The 16,291-nt window shown below is 40.9% G+C and overlaps 1 protein-coding gene across 10 annotated transcripts in view; it reads right to left on the reverse strand.

Moving 5' to 3' along the window:
• Positions 1–16,291, reverse strand: part of RNF38 (ring finger protein 38) — a 123,881-nt gene that overhangs the window by 49,451 nt on the left and 58,139 nt on the right. The window contains exons 1-2 of one of the 10 annotated variants that reach the window (XM_079926412.1): positions 10,150–10,172; positions 1,940–2,089 (exon numbers count right to left, since the gene is read on the reverse strand). The exons of 1 other annotated variant lie outside the window; for it this stretch is intronic. Coding sequence is in view for 2 of the 9 variants with exons in the window: in XM_079926403.1 (XP_079782529.1) it covers positions 1,940–2,089 (150 nt within the window). In the remaining 7 variants the exon portion in view is untranslated. 8 more of the 10 variants (XM_079926409.1, XM_079926407.1, XM_079926404.1 and 5 more) reach the window with 8 other exon arrangements.

The raw sequence follows: 16,291 nt of genomic DNA on the forward strand, positions 1-16,291 counted from the left end.
AAAGTACATTGAGGGCCTTATTCTAAAATTAGAGAAAAGTAAGATTTAAGTTAAATTAGGACTATAAATAAAAACTTAACAGTAACACCCTTCACCTTTCTGCAACATCCAATGGAACTGAGTCTAACTTTTTGGTTTTTATCTTCAAAACATGGGTTTAATTCTTTTTTTAAAAAACTAATTAATTTATATATTTATGGTTGCTTAGGTCTTTGTTGCTGCATGCAGGCTTTCTCTAGTAGCGGCGAGCGGGGGCTACTCTTTGTTGCGGTGCGCAGGCTTCTCATCGCAGTGGCTTTTCTTGTTGCGGAGCACGGGCTCTAGGCATGCGGGCTTCAGTAGTTGTGGCACACGGGCTTAGCTGCTCTGTGGCATGTAGGCATGGATCAGGGCTTGAACCCGTGTCCTCTGCATTGGCAGGCAGATTCTTAACCACTGTGCCACCAGGGAAGTCCCAAAACATGGGTTTAATCTATTGCATTTGGCAGCTACTCTTTGAGTTTAAAGTTAATATTGAGTTAATGCTTAAAGACTCAAAGGAGGTCTGGAGAACACAGAAAGTGTCAAATAACTGTTTATTAGTGGCAGTAGCGACGGTACAAAGTCAATTTCTTCCTTAGCTATATTGGTCTATTGTTAAAGATCAAGCTCTTGCAAGCTAATGCTGTATCCAAAATGGCAGTCAATATGCCATTCAATTCAATACAGATGATGTCTCTTAACATACACTGAACTGTGTTTACAGAATTATCTGTTAACATCCAAAGCTGGTATGATATAGTAGACAAGAAATAGCAAAAGTTGGATTTGAATTTCTGTTCTGCCAACAACTAGATATGTAATTGGGCATCTCAGCGAGATTCTCTGAGCCTATTTCTTCATCTAGAAAACCATCCAGGACTAGTTTATTATGACGGTTAAAAACAAAAGGAGACAATACACACAAAGCAGAGAACCTGGCACAAATATTAACAAAGAAAGCAGATTAAAGAGCCCTAGATCACCTAAACACCTACCCTCAGAAATCCTACACCTCCAATTTAATGTGTCACAAGCATTTCTCTTTCAGAACTAGTCCCAAGTCCCAACCTGTCACTCCCACACAAACAGAAAATGAGCTAGCTCTATCCAAAAGTCCTAGATTTGATTAGCAACTCTCACTACCTCAGGTTTATATACACATGTACAATTACATGACTTGGCCCACAACCCTAGTATACAATTTACATGACTTGGCCCACAACCCTAGTATACAAAAGCAATTCTGTAACTTAGTTTCCTTTGTGGTAATAACGAATTCCATTACTAAAACTTGCTTCTCTAGCAATAATGGATTGTAAATGTAGTAGCCAATGATTTATGTGAGCACATCCTAGTATTCTTGTTAATAACCTAATGACAGTTTAAATCCATTCATACCTTAATTTGTTTTCATTTTGTATGTAACCAAATTTTTAAACACATTTTACCCACAGGTATAAAAAGTTACAGAAAGCAAGTAACCATGTTTTCTCTTTGAAATATGCATTACTATCAAACTCTGGATGTTAAGCAAATAAGTAGTGATGACTTTAAAAAATACCTTACATGCTTCCATTTTTCCTTCCCTATACAACTTCACATATTCTGTAATATCTTCTACCCTCCTACAGAACTAGACCTATTAGGACAAGTGACTAAGACCAAAAGATAAAAAAACAAGAATATTAAGTGGTCAAATAGTAACAGCAGCTCAAGACAAGACAAACATTCTTCAGAAAAGCTGGCTGAAAAAGTTATGTTAAAGACTCCCTCTAAGAAGAATACTTATTCCCACATATAATAGAAAATAAGAAGTAAGAAGATTCTGAGAATTTTGTCTCAAGCCTTCCTAGAAACAACCTAGAATGTATCTTGTGGCTTTCAGCCCTATGAAGGGAAAGGGTAAATATATAAGAACCTGGAAGAAAGCTTTGAAGTGAGCATCCTCTTGAATGGTAGTGTTCTGATCACTTGGGAGGAGAGGGAACAGGCTCTGAAGTCTCACCCTTTCACAAATCACCTTGTTAGGATGGCCAGGTAGAGGTGCTGAATTGGCCCCGGGAGATATCTGGGAAAAAGAGGGAGAAGAAAAGGATAGTTCATGGCTAGCTGCACCAATGTGGAGAATCATGCCTATGAAGGACAGTCTGGATTTTCTAGGTATCTGATGATTTTGTTAGCAGAGACTGAAAAGAAATAAAAAATTAATCTTAAACATCAAAACAAATATAAGGATGACAAAGGTTGCCTCTGGCAATGGATCTCACTTATAAAAACTTTCTTTAAAGGCAAAATAGCACTGCTCAAGAAGGAAAAGTCCTTCCTATGTTTCCCATATAATATCTATTGATATCTTTTCTGTTGGCATTAATTCTGAAACCCTAAATGACAGATAAGACTTCATGTCAAGAAAACCTGAAGTAAAAATCACTTAAGTACAGAAAGATTAGTGTCTACCTGGCGATGATTAATTTTTCATTCTCTTTTTAAGCTAACATTCCAAATGATCATGCAAGGGAAGAGAGATTTCAGAACATCTATGGCAAAATTTCTATAGTGATCCCAAGTATAGAAAACAAGATTTTCATTGTGGAGATCTCAGCTCTATTCAACACAAACCTAGCAACCTTCCTAATGAATAAAGGACAAGATCATAAGCCTCAAAGTAAATGACTGCATGTTTTAAATGCTTGACTAGATTGTGAGTTAATCCCCTTAAACTCATATGTAAGTATACTTAATCTGTAGCATTTTTGATCACAGACATCATGAGTATCACCTGTTCCACTGTGCTGTGGCGTGAACTGCCTTTGGGGGTTAAGGTTTATGTACCCGCTTGTTCCTACACTAAAGACCATGTCTTTAAGGCTGTCTTGTTTTTAGTTTCATTGCTGCACTCATTCCCTTACATGTTAAGTGTCTATTCTGTGACAGGCACTAAAAACAAAAGATAGTTACGATTTCCTACCTTCAAGAAGTATACGCTATAAAAAAGAAACAAAAGCAAATCACTGTATAAAAAAGTATCTTTCGGGCTTCCCTGGTGGCGCAGTGGTTGAGAGTCCACCTGCCAATGCAGGGGACATGGGTTCGTGCCCCGGTCTGGGAAGATCCCACATGCCGCGGAGCGGCTGGGCCCGTGAGCCATTGCAGTCTGAGCCTGTGCGTCCGGAGCCTGTGCTCAACGGGAGAGGCCACAACAGTGAGAGGCCCACGTACCGCAAAAAAAAAAAAAAAGTATCTTTCTGTGATAATGGTCCATACTGGTGCTTTGGAGAGGTAATTGCTAACAGTGTAGTCAAGAAACTACAAAATGTTCAGTGTAACTGGTCAGTAAGGAAGCAGCCAGAGAGGAAGGCAGAGACAGATCATAAAGTGGCATGCTAATTACATGAATAATCCTGCTATAATAACCTTCTTTAGCCCCTTTATAAATTTTTGTTTCTGGTTTGCTACGAGCCTGGTAAACAGATAAATGACCAGGCCTGTTGCTAACAGTAAAATTACTTCCAAAGACCTTCCTAGGATTGAAAGCAAAATTGACGGCAGTAACTTTAGAATTCATTAGTACTGCTCCACAAAATGTTTTGGACATGAACTAAAACTTTTCTCTGTACTATAAACATGAATGTGCCAATACCCTTTACCACTGTGATGAAATATGAATGACTGAATCAAGGAATATTTACTCACTTCCTCTTATAAGCAAAGAGTTATGTTAGAAAATGAAATAAAACATGGATCCCACGCTCAAGGAGCTTATTCTAGTTTTAAAAAGAAAGATGCAAGCAGCCAACTACAGGATAATGTTTTAAATGCCATAATACAGGCAAAAATCAGAGTAGAGGTAGGAGCCCTGGGTTTATCTGAGGGCAAGAGTAGAAAATATTTCAAAGGAAGAAGTAGTTTCACATTCCTGACTCATTTAATGTAAGGAGTGCTTTTACTACTTTAAAGCAGTTCTCTCCTTTCTCAAAATGGTCTCTGTTCCTTGATGTAGGCTTCATGTTCTTTCTGCAATCTTAAGCTTACACTTTGCACAATAAGTACATTTGAAGAGCGTTTTAACAAGGCCATCTACCTTCAACTATCATAGCTAACGCAGTCTCACAAACTGCTGGTACAAGAGCTGGCTGGGAAAACAGATTTCAGTAATACGTGTAAAAAACTGGCAAACCCTGGTCCTTGCAGGGGGAAGCGGGGGGGGCGGGGGAGTAGGGGGAGAGAAGGGAAGAGAGAATTCTAAGATGGTCGCCAAGATTCCCACCTCTGGTGTATATCTCCTGTATAATCCATCCCTCCCTGGTGTGTGGGTAGGACTGTAAATATGGTGAATTTCATTCCCATGATTAGGTTAAATTATATGACCTAAATTACACAAACCCTTTCACAGAGGTGAAGGGATTTTCAAATATAATTAAGATTCCAAGTCACTGAATTTTAAGTTAATCAAAGGGGAGATTACCTTGGGTAGGCCTGACTTAATGAGAGAAAGCTCTCAAAAGAGAAGTTGAGCCCTTCCTAAAGAGATTCTCCTGCCAACCTTATAGACTAAGCTGCTAGGTTCTGAGAAGTCATATGAAGGGGGCCATGTGGTAGAGACCTGAGGGCACCTAGGAACTGAGAATGGTCACCAGTTGACAGCTAGCAAGAAAATGGGGGAACCTCAGCCCTATAATCACAAGAACCACATTACACCAACAACAGTGAGCTTGGAAGAGGCCATCAAGTCTCTAATAAAACTCACAGCTCCAGCCAAATAAGACCCTGAACAGAAGACTCTACAGCTAACCCATACAAGGACTTCAATCCATGGAAACTGTGAGATAACAGACTTGTGTTTTAAGCTACTAAATCTGTGGTTATTTGTTACACACAATAGAAGACTAACATAACAAACATGTACATAATAGAATAAAAACTGTTGTGCCACACTCAAGGAGTTTCTTCTCCAAAATTCTAGCTGTATTAGTTTAATTATGAAAGATGACTTTTTATCTAAGCAATACAGCAGTTTTTAAAACCTCAATCTGGTAATAGTAAACTTCATGCCAGGAACCAAGCTGGGCTTTCTGATCTTTACATACTGCAAGTTAGGGTTAACCAACTTGCTTAAAGCGAAACATCTCATAAACACCAGAGCCATAATTTGAAGCCAAGTCTATCTGGCTCTAAGGTTCAGACTCAACCCACTAAACCACCTTCTAACTGAAGAATTTTAAAAGTAACATTCTTCTTTATAATCTATCTAGTTGGATTAGTAAGGAACAACTATTCCACAATGCCTATTTAAAGCTATTTTAAGCATTTAAAAATAAATTTGTTTCCTTGTAACTTGCTTCTGACTTCCACTACTTCCCTAACTCTCCCTCAGTTAAGATTACTGAGATTATACTATATATGAAAATCAATAGTTCTATTTTTCCCTAATCTACCAACTGCTGAGCATTACAAGGACATGGTAACTTCAGCCTTCTCTCAGGATGCACCTATATTTAAAAAGTCCTGCCATGAAAACATTCCTGAGATAGGACTGAATCTGCAACTCCCTACACTTCTCATTTCTAATGTTTATTTACATATAACTACATGACTAATTCACCCAGCATAACTGTTTTCTATTTCACAAGACTAGAATTATAGAAAACAGTTTAACCTTTTAAGCAATAACACATTTCTATTTTAAGGACATCTTCTGTTTAATGTGGCCTTTCCCTGTCTTGGTAACCATAATATAACCAACAATTTAACCTTTGTGTTAAGAGTGTAGTATTATTGTTACCGTGGCAAATTGTTGCAGTTATTGTGTTAAAAATAACATTGGACTTAGGTCTACATATTGTCCCAGAACTTGCTTCCTCCAAAATCACTTCTGATGACAGCTTCCTTCATTTACATTTTTCTCAGATAAGTGAAGTAGAGGATATACAGGTGTATGATCTCTAGGCCAGTATTAAATAATGTACTTTCCACAAAATAAATTGCTCAAAAGGCCAAACAGCCTTCTCCAAAATGGCCACATTACTCTCCAGAAAAAAAATTGTTCACTGTTACAAAAGCTGCATACCATCTGCTCAAAGGCACTCAAATCATAGGCTAACAGACAAAGGGAAAAAAAAAACCCAAAAAATGATGAGTTAGGTGCTTGGTCAACGTTGACTCCAACAAGTGCCTTACTCCTCTAGGTCCAAGTCTGGGTATCTAAAAAATGAAGAGGTCGAATCCAAATTATCTAAAACTCCAAATATTCTCACTGCTTCCATGATGGCAAATATTAATCTCCTGGAAAGTAATCAAGGAGATTTCATTAACAAATTAACAGTTCGAATAATTGATCTTTCATCTGACAAATTCTGAGATTATATTCCAAAATATGAGAAAAGCCATAAGCACAAATATGTCCATCACATTACAGCAACAATTTAAAAGGGAACTAGAAGTAACCTAAATGTTTAACAAATAAGTATTTCTTAAGTGAGATTATGGTATGTGTGCTTGGCGGACTATTATGCAGTCATTAAACCATTCAAGAACTGGTACTACTTACCGGGGAAGGATCATTACTGTCCAGCAATGGGACACTGTCTTTTTAAAATAAACTATTATTCCCATTCTTGAGTTAAGGCAAACAACAAACTGGGCCCATGTCTTTCTGGGAACAGAGCAGAACCAGGGCTGGTGAAAATAGCCAAAAGGCTCCACCCTCCTTTCTCACCCCACAGTCCAACAAATTAATGGGAAAGGGGGGAAGGGAGGCACGTGCAACTAAGGAAGTCTCTAACTATTACATGTACTGAGCAAGTGAACATAAAGGTTAGGAAAAGTTAAGATTTACACATTCTTTTAATGAATTTTTCTTTCCTTCAGTTCTACAATCCAGATTTGCATGCACAAGGATTATTTTCCCCTGAAGGAAGTATGTCTAAAATCATTTTACTTACGCTGGTAACCTCAAAGTAGATTGCTCTAAACCATCTTTTCAAGATTTATCTCTTAAGAATTACATGGATTTGGAAAATATCTAGACCATGACCAGTCCAAATCAATAAAAAATTTATACATATATACACACACATACACACATTTGAAAAGATGAAGTGTGACTGAGTGCTTTGTAAGTCTTACTGAATAAAAGTCACAATTAATTCAAATACTTATTGCATTTCTACCATGTGCTAGATGCTGTGAAAACAAAAAGAAATATTTCTTGCCCTCAAAGAGATTCAGTCTAGGGAGGGACAAATTCAACAGGAATAAATGAGGACAACAGGGTCCCCTAACATAGAGGGGAGAAGGAAAGCTGTTCAGATCTTTTAAAAACGAACATGAAAAAAAAAAAAGGAACATGAAATGACAGAAAAGCTGGGGAAAAATAAGACTGTACGTGGCCCCTCTTTGTCTACTTGCTCAAATCTCACTCGTTAATTCATTATAGAGTTCAAGCATTTGCTTCATCTACAGATAGACAACATGATGTTAGGAATCTAACATTTACTGAACAAATTAACTAGACTACAACTATAGAGTTCAAATATGTGTTTACAATCCATACACTGTCGAGAGAAAACATAAAGCAAACTATGATTTAACCAAAGATGAACCGACATGAAAACAGATGCCTGATATATGTGGTTAGCAGGAAAACAACCAGAAAACTAGTGACTAGACCCAGACACTACACAACAATCACAGGACTAATCAAGAACTACCTTACTGGGGCTTCCCTGGTGACGCAGTGGTTAAGAATCCGCCTGCCAATGCAGGGGACACAGGTTCGAGCCCTGGTCCGGGAAGATCCCCCATGCCACGGAGCAACTAAGCCCGTGCGCCACAACTACTGAGCCTGCATTCTAGAGCCCGCAAGCCACAACTATTGAGCCCGCATGCCACAACTACTGAAGCCCGCGCGCCTAGAGCCCGTGCTCTGCAACAAGGGAAGTCACGGTAATGAGTAGCCTGTGTGTGCACCGCAAAGAAGAGTAGCCCCTGCTCGCCACAACTAGAGAAAGCCTGCACGCAGTAACGATGACCCAACACAGCCAAAAATAAATAAAATAAACAGTCTAGCGATGTAATTAAAAGCCTCATCCAAAGCAACTGCAGACACAACAGGTCTACACTCCACATTATGATGCTAACATATTCAATTATGTCTGACTGTGCCATCCTCTGTCCACCCTTGCTCAAAATTCAGGTTGCTCTAGTACAGAAAATTCTCAATAGTTACTCAGATTAATAACTTCCAACTTAAGTTTAGCTATAAAAATTGGATGGGTAGATAAAACTCAACAAGTACAGAAACACACTACCTTCCAGAGTCACAGAAGATATCAGAAGTGGAGGGACCATAGAGAACATTTAAATCCAACTCTCATATTTTACAGATGAGGACTCGAGGAGCACGTGGCTAATTTGTGGCAAAATTTATTCAACTATAGCCTCTCAAGGCTACCAAGTCTTTTAGAAACAAGCCTTACAAAAATTTACAAATATCAACTTAAAATTGAACCCCTATAATGAATAGTTTAAGGTTTATTAAGTTTTCAAGTGAAATATACTATGCCAATACGTTTATGAGCCAGCAAGAGTTGGAGTACATTAAATGATACAATTCCTACTTAAAAATCCAGTTAGTAATTTTCATCTATTTACTGCAAGTATTGAATACATGCCAGCTGCAATGTAACTGATCTGACCTCTATATTTGGTCTTGTAGTGTTACTCCTATAGAAACCCAATTTCTTCCAATGGAAGACAGAAACAATTTTACTTTGATCCCAACTGTCCCTAGATCCTCATTAAGTTTTGATTTCTTAAGAACTGAGAGAATGGATTTTTTAAAAAAATTTAGACTAGTTACCAGGGCTGCTACCTACTTAAAGGAATTTTGCGGTAATTGTGTTAACAACAGTACCTGCAATCGAGGCCAAATAGTATCCAAAAAGGCCTGCAATTCTAAGGTAATAAACGACTGTGAATGATTTGCATACTTAAATTTTCGTATATTAAGTGCGCCTCGTAAGAAAAGAGAAAAGGTAATTCAATATTACATTATTCGTTTCTATTTACGGTGCAAGAACTAACATACCCAACTTTTAATGTTAACAGTATACATCATTTTTGCAGCATAAAGAAAAAAACAAGGTCTTACAAGTCCTACACACGTAAACGAAAACTTTACTCTCTTTGGCCCTCAATACTTTGAAAAACTCTCGGCTCAAAACCAACCTCTTCCATTCTTCAGCCCTGAAAGGAAGAATTCCCAACCCGAGAACAAAACGCAGCCTGTTCAGAAACCCGCGGCGTCACAAGGACGGAGACAGGACCCTTCTGACTGGGTTCTGCGTTGTCCTGAGTGACATCATTTCACCTGCGCCTGAGCAAAAAGGGAGGGAGCAAAAGAGCGAGGCCATCTGCCAGACGCGGCGGGCCGGCGCTCCCGAGGGCTGTGCCCGCACCTCCTCGCCGCTGCCTCGGAAACAAAGAGCGCCGGGCGGCCCGGCCGCGCCCCGCTGAACACCAAGCAACCTCATCTCTAGCGCGGCCCCGCAGGCTCCCAACGGCCCAAGGCTCGGCCCGTCCCGCCCTCGTGCGGGAACCAACGGCTGCGGCAGCCAGTACCTGCAAAGGAAGGCTCCGCCCTGCGGGGCTACTCCCGCGGCTCCTCGCTGGGCCACCGCCTCCTATTGTGACCGCTCGTCCAGCCAGCGGCCAGCTCGCCAGATCCTCTGTTCCCGGGCCTTCTCAACCCTGGAACCCGGGCTCCGACCGACGCGCTATCACGGCGCTTCCTTCCTCCCGGCACCATCACACGGGCCGCGCCAAGAAACGACGGCTGCACGCCCAGAGCTGACAAAAGTCGGCTAACGCCTCGGGGTCTCCATCCTCTCGACCCCCGCGCCCTAACCGCCCCGGCCGCCGCACGACCCCGCACCGCTGCACGAGGGGGCCCCGCCCCGCTGCACCCCTCCCCGGTGCTCGCTGACCGGGCGCGCCGGCGCAGTACCCTGCGCTGCGCGCGCAAGCGACAACCCCACCGCTAGGCCGCAAGATGCGCGAGCACGCGGCCCTCCCACTTCTCGGGTCTGGGTCGCTCCCACCCCACCCCGCCCCCTCTCCTGAACAAACCTCGCGATCCCAGGGCGCGAGACCGCCTGTCGCTCCGCCCCTTTCCCCCTCGGCTTATCTCCGCGCGCGGAGCCCCCTTTGTTTCCACCCGCGGGGGGAAGGGGGCGGGGCGGGCTGCAATCGTCCAGGCGCGCGACTCGGACTAGTTCCGGCAACAGAGCCGTCGCGCCGCACCCCTGCGCAGCCCCGCCCCGCCCCGCCCCCCGTGCCTGGCGCCCGGAAAGGCTGCCGCTATGCCGGGCCGCGGGCGGGCCGAGCCTAGGCGTTCTATATATTTCTCCCCAAGTGCTGCTGCAAGTCCGTGCGTACCGCCTCCAAAACTCAGCCATCAAACAGTAATTAACCTCACTCAAATTCCCAATATAGTATGTATTCATGTGGCCCAAATGTTAGGAATTTTTATTGACGTAGAGAGAGGTGATTTGGCCAAGGTGTCTTTGGCCAAGGTGTCTCAATGGAGAGTCAGGTTCAAACCCAACTTGTCCTACTGTAAGGCTCAATTAAACAGTTATTCATATTGTGCTGAGGACAGGAAATGAGATAGGTACGAAGACCGAAGCTGGCATGGTGCCTGTCCTAATCATGTTCGAGATCTAAAAGAGGAAGTAAGATCTTCCATAAAAGCGCAATAAATACAAGGACAAAATAGTTTAAATGGTATCGGAGGAAAAGAGGGCAGTCAAGGGGACAGTATCGAAGAAGTGGGTTTTAAGCAGATAGGAATTATGTCTTCAAGGATGGTGATCATATTTCAGTCCAATCATCAAAAGCCCAGGTTCTGGTTCTTTTGGCATTACTTAAACCAGTCTCCTTCCTGCTGTGGGCCTCAGCTGCCTCCTGTAGAAAATTAGGGAACCAGACTAAAATGATGTTCCAGGACCCTCTGAACCTCTATGCATTGATACGAATAACACGAAAGGGTAATTATTTGTGAACATCTGTCTCCCATATCACACTGGGCGACCTGTTTTGACTCTGTAACCCTAAGGTCTAAACCTACAGCCTGAAATACAACAGCAGGTGCTTAGCAACTGCTGAATTCAAAGTTCCAGCAATAACATCACAGGTTTTTACAACTCCTGGACAAAGAGAGGCTAGAATGAGATAACTGGCCCCCATGAACAAGTCCCCTCCCCCAGCCCCACACCACCATATGTAGCCCAGTTATCTAGCTGACTGTTCTCCCAAAGCCCTCTCTGCTAGTCTTCCAAAGCAGCCAATTTGGAGATGATTACATTCAAACTTTTAAGGTTTCCCCCCCGCCTCATTTCACAGTACAGAGTCATAAATCCCAACCACACCTTTAGGTGCATCCAATGTAATCCACTTCTAACATCTGGATCCCCCATAATACCCCCTTTACTGCTGTGGATTCACCTAGCATTACAGATCTTCCAACAGAATCTCAGCTATACAAGCTTCCTTACACAATACAGACCACCCTGAAACAGCTTTTCTTGTTTACTTGGGCATGGGCTATGTAATGAGAGGGGGAAATAGAGACAAAAATTGGGAACAGGGAGGGAAATTACCATTTGGAAGCTGTCCAATCCTAAGAGTCAGGTTCCTCAAGTGCTGAATTTCAGCAGCAAATATCTATTACAGTCCTCCAGGGTTCCTAACCCTTAAGCTTATGTGAATTCCCCCTGGGCTTCAGCCAATCCTTTGTCAGGCACTCTTTGAGAACCCTTCTCAAATGGCTGAGATCTTAGTTAACCGGGATCTGAAGGCTTCACCTAAGAAGTCTGTCTACATGTAAACAATGCTCCCCACACCTCAAGGTTGAATCGTTGGAAATTCGTACTGCAATTTCTTTTCTAGTTGATTTTCTTAACCAGAAAATCTGGTACCCTGCTAATAAACACCTGATGAGTGGGTTACGTTTTAAGGTGGGCCACTGACCACCTAATGTGGCAGGAAGTAAATTATGCCAGAGCAGTGGCTCAACCCCAGTCCACCTAAAATTTTACTTGGTGTCGGTCCAAAAAGGTGGGAAGCCTTGTTGGAGAGGTGTCCAATGGATCTTTTTGCAATGATGGAAATGTTCAACATCTGCAGCATCCAAAAGGTAGCCATTAGCTACATACATATGGCTACTGAGTGAGCACCTGAAATGGGGCTAGTGCAACTAATGCATTAACCAGGATTGTTTAAACAGTCACATGTGGCTAGGGGACAGTACAGCACTTGTGCGAAAAGTAGTTGCTTGTAGCAAGAACTTTTGAGAATTCTGACTCCAAGACTGCCCTTTAAAATTCGTTTTCATGACAGAAATGAAAACTGTGAATGCCTACTAAAAACTTCTCCCTGGGGTACCTAAGTCATTTAAGTCCCCTCAACTTCTAAAATAAAAATATACCAGTATGTTGCTTACCAAAGAGGAAAATATTGCAGTTCCTTCCAATGTATCTGGTCACTGGGATTGTCTACCCTGGTGCCCTACCAGCCTAACACATGGGAATGACAGCTAAGATTTTTTTATTGGGCAGCATGGGATCCAGAGATAAATTAGGTGGTATTGATATCTTTACAATATTGAATCTTCAATCTGTAAACAGGTAAGATGAACCCTTCTATTTACCGGAGTTGTTGATTTTTTCAATAATGCTTCACAGTTTTCTGTAGAGGTCTTGCACATTTGTTCTAGGGTCTATTCTAGGTTTTATATATAATTATTAATTCTAATAGTTTTGTTAATTTTTTTTCAGTTTTCTACATATACAGTCCTGTTGGCAGAGAATGACTGTTCAATTTCTTTCTTTCCCACGTGGTTTCCTCTTGTCTGCACTTGCTAGGACCTCCAGTTCAATGCTAAATAGATACAAGTGAGAGCATGCATCTTCATCTTATTCCAAAACTGGAAAGCTGGGCTTCCCTGGTGGCGCAGTGGTTGAGAGTCCACCTGCCGACGCAGGGGACACAGGTTCGTGCCCCGGTCCGGGAAGATCCCACATGCTGCGGAATGGCTGGGCCCGTGAGCCATGGCCGCTGAGCCTGCGCGTCCAGAGCCCGCAACGGGAAAGGCCACAATAGTAAGAGGCCTGCATACAGCAAAAACAAACAAACAAAAAAAACTGGAAAGCTTCCAACATTTCACCATTAAGTATGATGTTGGCCGTAGGTTTTTTGTAGATTCCTTTAGCAAATCAAGGGAGTTCTTTCTTATTTCAAATTTGTTAAAAGTTTATCATAAAATGGATATTTAATTTCATCAAAATTTTCTGTATATGAGATAATCATGGATTTTCTGTTACTGGGTGAATTACCTCGATTGTTTTTTGGAGGTTAAACCAATTTTACATTCCTAATAAAATCATGTCATACTGCACTACTCTTTTTATATATTGTTGGATTTGGTTTGCTAATATTTTGCTTAGAATTTTTACATCTGTGTTCTTAAGTGAGATTAGCTGTTATTTTCCATTTTTTGTAATGTCCTTATCAAGTTTTGTTACAGATATTATGCTAGCCTCAGAAAATGAATCACAGAGTATTCTCTCTTTTTCTATTCTCTACAAGAGTTTCTATAAGATTGGTGTTATGCCTCCTTTAAATGTTTGGTAGAATTTGCTGGTTAGCTATCTGAACTTGGAATTAGATTTCTTTAGTAGTTATGGATTTCTTGTCAGATTTTGTCTTTTCCTTATTTCTTTTCTTTTTTTTTTTTTTTTGGCCACACCGAGCAGCATGCGAGATCTTAGTTCCCCAACAAGGGATCGAACCCATGCCCCCTGCATTGGAAGCATGGAGTCTTAACCAATTAGACTACCAGGGAAGTCCCTTTTCCTTATTTCTAACAAAAGAAAAACAATTATAATCTTAGGACATATATAAGGAAGAGCTCATTCTGAAACTCACAGGCAACAAGAGAAAAAAATAGATAAATTGGATTACTTCAAAATGAAAAGGCAACCTACGGAATATAAAATATTTCCAAATCATGTCTGATAAGAGGTTAATATCCAGAATATATAAAGAACTACAACCAAACAAAATCCAAAACCTGATTATAAAATGGGCAAAGCACTGAAACAGACACTTCTCCAAAGACGTACAAATGTCCAGTTAAGCACATGAAAATATGTTCAACATCACTAGTCAGGAGGGAAATGCAAATCAAAACCACAATGATACTACCTCACACTCATTAGGATGGCTACTATTAAACAAAACAAAAACAGAAAACAACAAGTGGTGACAAGGATGTGGAAAAACTGGAATCCTTGTGCACTCCTGATGGGAATGTAAAATGGTGCAGTCACTTTGGAAAACAAAATAGTGGTTCCTCAAAACATTAAAAATAGAAAAAAAAGAAAGAAAGAAAGAAAGAAATGATCTAACAATTCCACTTCTAGGCATATACCCAAAAGAGTTGAAAGCAGGGTCTAAAAGAGATATTTGTGCACCTATGTTCCAGCAGCATTATTCACAATAGCCAAAACGTGGAAGCAACCCAAGTGGCCATCCATGGATGAATAAACAAAATGTATTATACACATACAATGGAATATTATTCAGGCTTTAAAGGGAAGGAAGTTCTGAGGCATGCTACAACATGGATGAACTTTGACAACATTATGCTAAGTCAGTCACAAAAAGACAACTATTATATGACTTCACTTGTATGAGGTACATAGAGCGCTCAAATTCAGAGACAGAAAGTAAAGGGCGACTGCCAAGGGTTGGGGGGAGAAGAGAGTGAATTATTGTTTAACAGATATAGTTTCCATTTTGCAACACAAAAGAGTTCTACAGATTGGTTGTACGATGTGAATGTACTTATTAACACTACTGAACTGTACACCTAAAAATGGTTAAGATGGTAAATTTTATATTGCAGATTTTACCACAATTTAAAAAAATTCTTATCACAATAGGAAAAGGGATATTTAAAAAAATATAACATCACTCCTTTGCTTAAAACCTTCCAAAAGGCTTCCATAATACGCAGAATTGAAACTTCTTTCCCTGGCTTACCAAGATCCACTTGATCTAGTCTGTGCCTACCCCTTCAACCTCATCTCATACCACCACTTCCACCCTCATCCACCTTGCTTGTGCACAACAGCTTTCCTTCTGTTTGTTTCAATTTCTAGCCTTATGGCCTTTGCACTAGATGTTTCCTCTCCCTAGCATGTTCTCCTATGGTCCAGATTGTCTCGATTTGTTCTTTTCCATCTGTCAGATCTTAGCTTAAGTGTCATCTTCTTAAAGGCCTTCCCTAACACCTAATCTAGAGTAGCCAACTGCCCAATTACTTGCACAGTACTTAAGAGTATCTGATAATTTACTGGTTTACATATACAGTTCATTTTCTGTCCCATCCACAAAAAATAAGCACCCAAAGAACAAGGACCTTCTTTGTCAGTCTTTTCACCATGGTACTCTGGTGACTCAGTTATCCCTGGCACATAGTAGACACTTATAAATATTTGCTGAATGAATAAATGCACAATTTTTAAAAAATGACCTAAAGCCCCACAATTGAAGACAAGTTAAATAAATTACCATGTACCCTTATGGTGGAACATTATGTAGACATTTTAACTGATGTTTAATGTATATATAATGTGCAGATTATATTTTTCAATATGGCCATTGATACGTTCTCCCATCCTTCATTCTCTTCTTATTATGTAGACATTCCTCCCCAGTGGTAGGATTGATGCTCCCTCCTCTTGAATTTGGTAAGGCCTGTAACTATGGTGGAAGTGAAGCTTTGTGACTTCTGAAGTTGGGTCATAAAAGGCCATACAGCACCTGTGTGGTCCTCTTGGGACAGTCACTCTTAGAATCAAAGCTGCCATACTGTGAGGAAGCCCATGCTACATATAGGTGCTCAGGCTGAGGGCCCCAGTTGAAGTCCCAGCTAACAACCAGCATCAACCATCAGACATGTGAGTGAAGACATCGAGATGACTCCAACCTTAGCCACCATCTGACTGCAACTGCATGAGAAATTCCAAGCAAGAGCCCACCTAGCTGAGCACAGGAAAACCCAGAACCATGAAAGATACCAAAAGATATGCTTTGCACCACTGAGTTTTAGGATAATTAATTACACAGCCATAAATAATCAGTGCTTTAGTTTTGTTTTAACCATGCAGAGAATGCAAAGAAAAATTTGAAGGAAAAAAATGCA

The sequence above is a fragment of the Stenella coeruleoalba genome (assembly GCF_951394435.1).
Source record: "Stenella coeruleoalba genome assembly, chromosome: 7".
Lineage (NCBI taxonomy): Eukaryota > Metazoa > Chordata > Mammalia > Artiodactyla > Delphinidae > Stenella > Stenella coeruleoalba.